Source organism: Mesocricetus auratus, unplaced genomic scaffold (assembly GCF_017639785.1).
Source record: "Mesocricetus auratus isolate SY011 unplaced genomic scaffold, BCM_Maur_2.0 Super-Scaffold_100003, whole genome shotgun sequence".
Taxonomy (NCBI): Eukaryota; Metazoa; Chordata; class Mammalia; order Rodentia; family Cricetidae; genus Mesocricetus; species Mesocricetus auratus.
Window position 1 is genome coordinate 29,532,060 of NW_024429188.1, and position 8,243 is coordinate 29,540,302.

Below are 8,243 nucleotides of genomic sequence, written 5' to 3' on the forward strand. Positions count from 1 at the left end.
AAAGGAAGAAAAAGAGTGTCACAATTGCTCTCTCAGCACTAGCCTGAATACTTCCTGTTTTTAAAACTTCTTTATTTCTGTGCATGGTGTTTAACCTACATGTATGCCTGTACAGTACTTGTGTGCCTGGTGCCCATGGAGGCACTGGATCCTCTAGAACTGAATTTATAGATTTTTGTGAGCAAGTATGTGGGTGCTAGAAATTGAATGCTGATGCTCTGGAAGTGCAGTCAGTTCTGTGAACCACTGAGCCCTCTCTCCAGCCTATGCTTGCCTGTCTTGAATTGTCCTCTGCAAAATAAACTGCTCATTATCTTTAAATTTAGCTTCATTCAGGCTAAAGAGTATGGAGAGAATGAAGGCAGTTTCTCTGCCAAAATATCATGATATCTTTCCTTTGAAACCTCATGAGATGGCCAAGGAATCACTTAGGTTCCTGACAGCAACTGCCACACTTCTCCAGTACATTGTGTCTTAGTTTCTTTTTCTATTGCTTTAATAGAAAGCCTCTCCATTTGGATTTAAGTTTCCTGCATGGTGATAGACATGGATCTATCTGCAGTCTTCTACAGGTCAGCCTCCAGTTATGTCAGCACCATTTGTTGAAAATGCTTTCTTTATTCCATTGTATAATTTTAGCTTCTTTGTGAAACATCAGGTTCATAGCAGCATTATTTGTAATAGCCAGAACCTGAAAGAAACCTAGGTGCCCCTCAGCTGAAGAGTGGATAGAGAAAATGTGGTATATTTGCACAATGGAGTACTATTCAGCAGAAAAAACAATGGAATCCTGAAATGTGCAGGCAAATGGATGGCACTAGAAGAAACCTTCCTGAGCGAGGTAACCCAGTCACAAAAAGAGAAACATGGCATGTACTCTCTCATATATGGATTTTAGACATAGATCTGAGAAGTGCCAGCCTACAATCCCATGGCCAGAGAGTATGGGAAACTTCATTCAGTGGCTGATGGAAGCAGAGGCAGACTCCCATGGCTAAGTATTGAGCTGAACTCAAGAAATTCAGTGACAGAGAGGGAGGACATATGAACAAAGGCATTAAGACTGGGCTGGCCTAACCCCCAGAAACAGCTGACCTGAAAAGGGATAGCTCTTGAATCCCAGACTGATGGCTGGGATTCCAGCATAGGACTGACCAAGACCCCCTGAACGTGGGTGTCAGTGAGGAGGCCTAGGTAATTTATTGAGCCTTGGGTACTAGATCAGTATTTATCCTGGGTATACAAATGCACTTTGGACTCCCATCCAACAATGAGAGATGCACTCTCACCCTGAACTCTTGGGGGAAGGTCTATGCCCTGCCCTGAATGAAATGACAGACTGGACACCCCCATGGAGATCCTCACCCTCCCTGGGGAAATGAGGTGATATTGGAGGGTTTGGTGGGAGGGCAAGGGAGCAGGGTAGGGAAATGGAGAGGGACCTGGAATTGATATGTGAAGCAACCTTGTTTCTAATTTGAATTTGAATTTAAAAATGAAAATTATATATAAAAATGCAAATCAATAAAACAAAAACATAAACCATGTATACATGTGCACATATGCTAAATAACTGGATTTATAAGGAGCCTAATGTGTGTTATGCCAAGTTCGTAGGACCCCAAAAAGAGACCACGAAGGAGACGACTCACTGATGCAAACACATAAGGTTTAATGTTAAGTTAAGAGCCTCACCAGAGACACTGTCCAGCAAACTGGCATAGCAGCTACAAGAAAAGGGTGCCTGACCTGAATTGTAAGGGGTTTATAAAGGAAGAAAACCGCAAGCAGGGTGGTGTTTACCTTGTCTGTTCAGGATTGGGTAAGAGTAGGTGACCTTTAGATTAATTGATATGGGGGGCTAGAGGAATTTCTAAATTGTTACTAACAGATGCCTGCAAGAACAGTTGTGACAAGATGTTATTTATCAAACTAGTCATTGCCTAACCATCCAGATGGGGTCATTTTGACCAGGATAAAAGTACTGCTTGGAACTGTTTATGGTTCTTGGACTGGAGTTGAATCAGTCTTGTGCCTCACAGGGAATTTCTTAAGGAGGCTTTTTCTGAGGATGGAGTTAACTCTCCAGTATACCTTGCTCTTACAATGCCAACAAAATGTTTTTAAACCTGTATATGAATAGGCAAAGCATATACAGAATTTGGGGAATATGCATATAACCATATATGTGAAATTAATATTTGTCTATGCACACAACCACATGTGTGAAATTAATACTTGTCTTATACAGTAATCAAAAAGACTAATAAAATAAGCAATAAAAATGTCTACCATTTAAATTGCTAAAAGTTGCTGGTATTTACATTCATTACTACTGACAGGTGAGTGCTTTTTTATTTTTTATTTTTGTTTTTTGTTTTGTTTTGCTTTTGTGAGACAGGGATTCTCTGTATTGCTTTGAAAGTTGTACTGGAACTGCTCTGTAGACCAGGCTGGCCTTGAACTCACAGAGATATGCCTCCTCTGCCTCCCGAGTGCTGGGAATAAAGGCATGAGCCACCCACGCCCAGCATGACAGTTGAGTGTTCTATGGTATTCCAGGGGTTATGAGTTGGAATTTTTACAATCCTTAACATTCATCAAGATGGGTGTAACTTGGTCGTTATTTTCACAGAAAAAAAAAAAAACTTCAGCTTACAAGCCTGAGGCAGCAGGTTCTTGACTTTGGGTGAGGTTAGCTGAAGTGACATATGTGACACTTTGGAAACCATGGAGGAAAAGTAGGGTGGCAGAGGAAAGGAGAGGGAGAATCGGGAAAGGAAAAGAAGAAACGAGAAGGGAGGAAATTAGGTAGAAGGGAAGGGAGAGAAGAGGGAGGAAGGCAAGGGAAGGAGGAATACGAGAAGCTGGGTCACATGCCACAGTTTGAAAAGGGCCTGCTGGCAGTGGGTGGGGCCCCTGCTCTAGGGCGCGGGTAGACAATGAATAATGGTCTGCCCTTCTGTGACGTTTGAGACTGTGCTAGAGAAATGCAGTGAGCCCAGGCAGTCCTGGCACACTCCAGCCATGGCAAGGGAGAGAAACCTCTGCTGCAGTCTCCTTTAGAGACTCTAGGAGTTTTTTTTATCGATGGGGCATTGCAGCAGCCAAGTCTGGAGACCTGAGGACTCCAGTTTGGCAGAGCCAGAGCAGCCTGAATGCAGTGCTAGTCCCAGACGTGTGTCTGGCAGTCGCAAGCGCAAATGGAGCAGTTGGGACTGGATGTGGCCGAGCTGGAGCATCCACGGATCTCAGGTTGTAAGCCTACAGCAAGCTTTTGGCGTCTTCTACGGAAAGAAAAGGAAGCTCGCAACTAAGTATACTTACCAAACTTTATTTTTGGGTGGGGTGGACAGCGATGTCAAAATCCGTGCTCTAGGGAAAGTGTGGTCTTTGCATAAAGTATTTTTATGCCAGTCGGGGTACTTTGCTAATATACTCAAAGATACTTGGAAAGAACCGCACAGTGATATCATTGACTTGGAGATTAAGAACCATCACATAAACATCTGGTCCTTGGATTTTGTGTTCGGTTCATTGTACAGGGACGAGGACTTGCCAGTGGAGCCTCGACAAGTTCCTCATGTTCTGGCAGCAGCATGCCTGCTTCAGGTAGAGCAGGTAATTCAGCAATGTAATGAGACCATGAAGAAAACCATTAGTATGAAAACTGTGTGTTCATACTACACAACAGCAGAAACATATAGATTGAAATCTGTAAAGTCACAGTGCTTTGACTGGCTTCTTTGCAACTTGATGATACACCCGAATGTTAGACTTTACAGAGAAATTGATATAAAGATCATGTATCTGCTTGTATCATCATCTGATCTACTCGTGTTGCAAAAGGAATTTGATCTATATACCACCCTAAAAGCATGGATGTTCCTTTATTTTAATCCTCGCTGGAAAGGTTCAGTGAACCGTCTCTTTGCTAATGCCAACAGATGGCTTTCCAGGCACATGGAATGCAGTGACAACAACACTTTCCTTGAAAGTGAAGAAGGGCTAGTATTTCAACCAGTGTTCAAACAACTGAGGTTTCAGCATATCATCTTTGACCTGGCCTCCACGAATATTCTTGAACAAGATCGCCTGATACCTTTAGAATGGTTGTCCGTTGTTTATAAACAACAGTGGCTGACTTTGCTAAGGGTACAGCAGCACAGGGACATTGGGCCGAGAACCATCAATGAAAATGAACTTGAAGGACACAGCATGAGATGTGGTATAAGGATTAACGGTGATGGTGCATACTCCTGCAAGTGGTCAGGTTGCAAATTTGGCTTTCCTTTACGTATCATCTTTACCAACCGCGATATTAGTTTCAAGCAAAGTGGTCAGTACCATAATGACTCTGCTGGCTTAAAACAGGTACGGAATGTAGTATTCAGAATAACTTTATTGCATTTTGACTCTGATGGAAAACCAACTTTCAGTAAGACAACTGGTCATAAAATCGTTACCTTGAAAAATGACGAGGAGAAAAGTGTAATGCAGCTTGACAGCAACAATTTAACTTTCCCTTTCTACCTTTTCTGCAACTTCCTGTTTATATCATTAGCAAACGCAGGAAACCTGTAATATTTATTAGACCACAGGAGCAGTTTGAGAACATTGAATAACTCATTTAATATGAAGGCTGTGCTAAGCATACCATCAATATGACTGACAACACAACGAAAAACAAATCTTACGAGTTTGGTACCACCACAAATGAATGCTGTCCATCTTCCCTTCATTTCTGAAGGGAAAGTGAAGAAAACTTTAATGTCCAACAGAGTATTTGTCAAAACAAATCAAAGGAAGCTCGTTTTTTGATTTCACCTCACCATCAACAGTCAGTCTTTGAATGGAAATTAGAGCCTATATTTGCAATGACAAACATCTAAATAAACTTGTCAGATAGATTTGACACTAACATTGAGACAAAATAAAAAAAAATTCTCTCCATGGCTGAAACTCTTATATCTTATCTGTAAGCTTGCAAGATTTAAAATCTTGGTCAAAAAAGGAATCTTTGATTAGTCACTGTTAATGTATGTGTTCAAATAACCAAATAGTATAAGGTTTTTCCATATCGTGTAACATAGTTTATTGGTACTTTAGAATGGTTTTTCAGATCATTTTTTACATGACTTGGATAGCTTTTACTGCTGATTATCTTTAAATACATGTGCACTTTAATATCTTTAATATATATTTTCTTTCTTTTTTTTTTTTGGTTTTTCAAGTCAGGGTTTCTCTGTATTGTTTTGGAGGCTTTCATGGAACTCGCTCTGTAGACCAGGCTGGCCTCGAACTCACAGAGATCCACCTGCCTCTGCCTGCTGAGTGCTGGGATTAAAGGCATGTGCCACCAATGCCCAGCTTAATATGTATATTCTTATAATTAAATATGTCATATGCTATATAAGCAAATGACAAATATATGCAATGTGTTTACATGAAAGCATACATCTTTACCTACACGTACTTATGCATTTATGTAACTCTAAATATCAAAGAATGAAATTTTTAAAATGGATAAACAAACCAGGAAATGAAAAATGGTTCTTAATGATTCCAGTATCCCAGTTATCAAGAGATGAGTTATTTCACAGTATCCTGTTCACTTTCTCATCCTTACTTTCTTTTCCTGTTGCTGTTATAAAATACCCACAAGAAACAACATACGGGGTGGGGGGCTGGGAAGTGGGGAGGAGTTTATCTCATCTCATACTTGAAGAATACCCTCCATCATGACAGAAGTTTGAAGCAGCTGGTCACATAGCATCTCCAATATAAAGAGATGAGCGTTATGAAGTACTCAGCTTTACCCATTGTCGAAGTGACTACTCTAGCTATCACAACTCTATCCCCTACCAACATGACACACAAAGACATCACTCAACACCCATAACCTTCCATCTTTTTGTCCTCATAGGATCACAACCATCTTATGGTATAAAATGCATTTAGTCCTACTTGAAAAGTCCCCATAAACAGTTCCAACACTTTTTTTCATTCCTTTGAATTATCTGAATTATTTTTCTTTCATTCCTGGATATCTTTTGGGTTTTATTCTCATGTCCTCCCCCTAACTACTGGGTCTATCTTCTAACTTCCCCTATCAACTTCATTTGTTTTTACATATAATCAACTGAGTCCAAATTGTTGTCCATATGCACATGGGTGTAGAGCTGTCCACTGAACTATGGACAACCTACCAGGGAACCTATCTCTGAAGAAAACCGAATTTCTCTCCCCAGACAGTTCTCAATTGTCTGTAGATAGTGAACCAGAATTGGAGCCTTGTGAATTGCTCCATCAATTACAATAGATCATATGGGAGACTTGGGTGTTGTGTATGCCATTTTAGCTGTTGATAATTGACTGCCGCTGCCCGTCATGTCTAAAAGACATTGTTTAGTGACAGTCCTCCTTGACTTCTAGATCTTACAGTCTTTCTGGCACCCTCTTCTACAGTGTTCCCTGAACCGTGAGAGGAGGAGGAGTTGTAAGGTTGTGAAGTAGGCATCCCAAACACTTTCACATATGGAAAACTCTGAGGTTTCTTAATTTTGAACACACAAAGTAAAAAAGAAGTTCTATAGGTTAAGGGAAAACCCTTTCTTAGGCAGTTGGTTATGAATAAAAAGGAAGATGTTCTCCCTGGACTTTTTCTCTTTCATTGTGTTGGGATCATCACAGGATGGAGTCTCCAAGAAGTTGTGCTTTGCCCTAAGAATTCATTTCCCCTGAACTCAGTGCAACACAGCTTTCCCTGTGCTGATGTCTTTAAGAGTTATAATTGCACTTTGGCTGCCCATCCCACAATGAGGAATGCTCTCTCAGCCTGAACTCTTGGGGGAGGATTTAAGCCCTGCCCTGGGTGAAATGATAGACTCTAGAGATCCTACATGGAAGGCCTCACCCTTCCTGGGGATCAGAGTGGAGATTAGGTTGTAGGTTGGAGGGCATGGTGGGGGTGGGAAGCAAGAAAGTTTTTAACTTAAATTTAAAAAAGGAAGAAAAAGAGTGTCACAATTGCTCTCTCAGCACTAGCCTGAATACTTCCTGTTTTTAAAACTTCTTTATTTCTGTGCATGGTGTTTAACCTACATGTATGCCTGTACAGTACTTGTGTGCCTGGTGCCCATGGAGGCACTGGATCCTCTAGAACTGAATTTATAGATTTTTGTGAGCAAGTATGTGGGTGCTAGAAATTGAATGCTGATGCTCTGGAAGTGCAGTCAGTTCTGTGAACCACTGAGCCCTCTCTCCAGCCTATGCTTGCCTGTCTTGAATTGTCCTCTGCAAAATAAACTGCTCATTATCTTTAAATTTAGCTTCATTCAGGCTAAAGAGTATGGAGAGAATGAAGGCAGTTTCTCTGCCAAAATATCATGATATCTTTCCTTTGAAACCTCATGAGATGGCCAAGGAATCACTTAGGTTCCTGACAGCAACTGCCACACTTCTCCAGTACATTGTGTCTTAGTTTCTTTTTCTATTGCTTTAATAGAAAGCCTCTCCATTTGGATTTAAGTTTCCTGCATGGTGATAGACATGGATCTATCTGCAGTCTTCTACAGGTCAGCCTCCAGTTATGTCAGCACCATTTGTTGAAAATGCTTTCTTTATTCCATTGTATAATTTTAGCTTCTTTGTGAAACATCAGGTTCATAGCAGCATTATTTGTAATAGCCAGAACCTGAAAGAAACCTAGGTGCCCCTCAGCTGAAGAGTGGATAGAGAAAATGTGGTACATTTACACAATGGAGTACTCCTCAGAGGAAAAATACAATGAAATCTTGAAATGTGCAGGCAAATGGATGGCACTAGAAGAAACCTTCCTGAGCGAGGTAACCCAGTCACAAAAAGAGAAACATGGCATGTACTCTCTCATATATGGATTTTAGACATAGATCTGAGAAGTTGCCAGCCTACAATCCCACTGGCCAGAGAGTATGGGAACAGAACCTTCATTCAGTGGCTGATGGAAGCAGAGGCAGACTCCCATGGACTAAGCATTGAGCTGAACTCAAGAAATTCAGTGACAGAGAGGGAGGACATGATGAACAAAGGCAGTTAAGACTGGGCTGGCCTAACCCCCAGAAACAGCTGACCTGAACAAGGGATAGCTCTTGAATCCCAGACTGATGGCTGGGATTCCAGCATAGGACTGACCAAGACCTCCTGAACGTGGGTGTCAGTGAGGAGGCCTAGGTAATTTATTGAGCCTTGGGTACTAGATCAGT

General features: G+C 41.2%; 1 protein-coding gene across 1 annotated transcript; it reads left to right on the plus strand.

Moving 5' to 3' along the window:
- Positions 1 to 2,993: 2,993 nt before the first annotated feature.
- LOC121139970 (germ cell-less protein-like 2) lies at positions 2,994 to 4,953 on the plus strand. The gene has a single exon (XM_040744179.1). It carries the CDS (start codon positions 3,091 to 3,093, stop codon positions 4,582 to 4,584), a length of 1,494 nt encoding a protein of 497 aa, XP_040600113.1. The 5' UTR covers positions 2,994 to 3,090; the 3' UTR covers positions 4,585 to 4,953.
- The last annotated feature ends 3,290 nt before the right edge of the window (positions 4,954 to 8,243 follow it).

What these genes read in the sequence shown, in the direction of transcription:
- LOC121139970 (XM_040744179.1), top strand. Translation starts at nt 3,091, where the DNA reads ATGGGGCATTGCAGCAGCCAAGTCTGGAGACCTGAGGACTCCAGTTTG.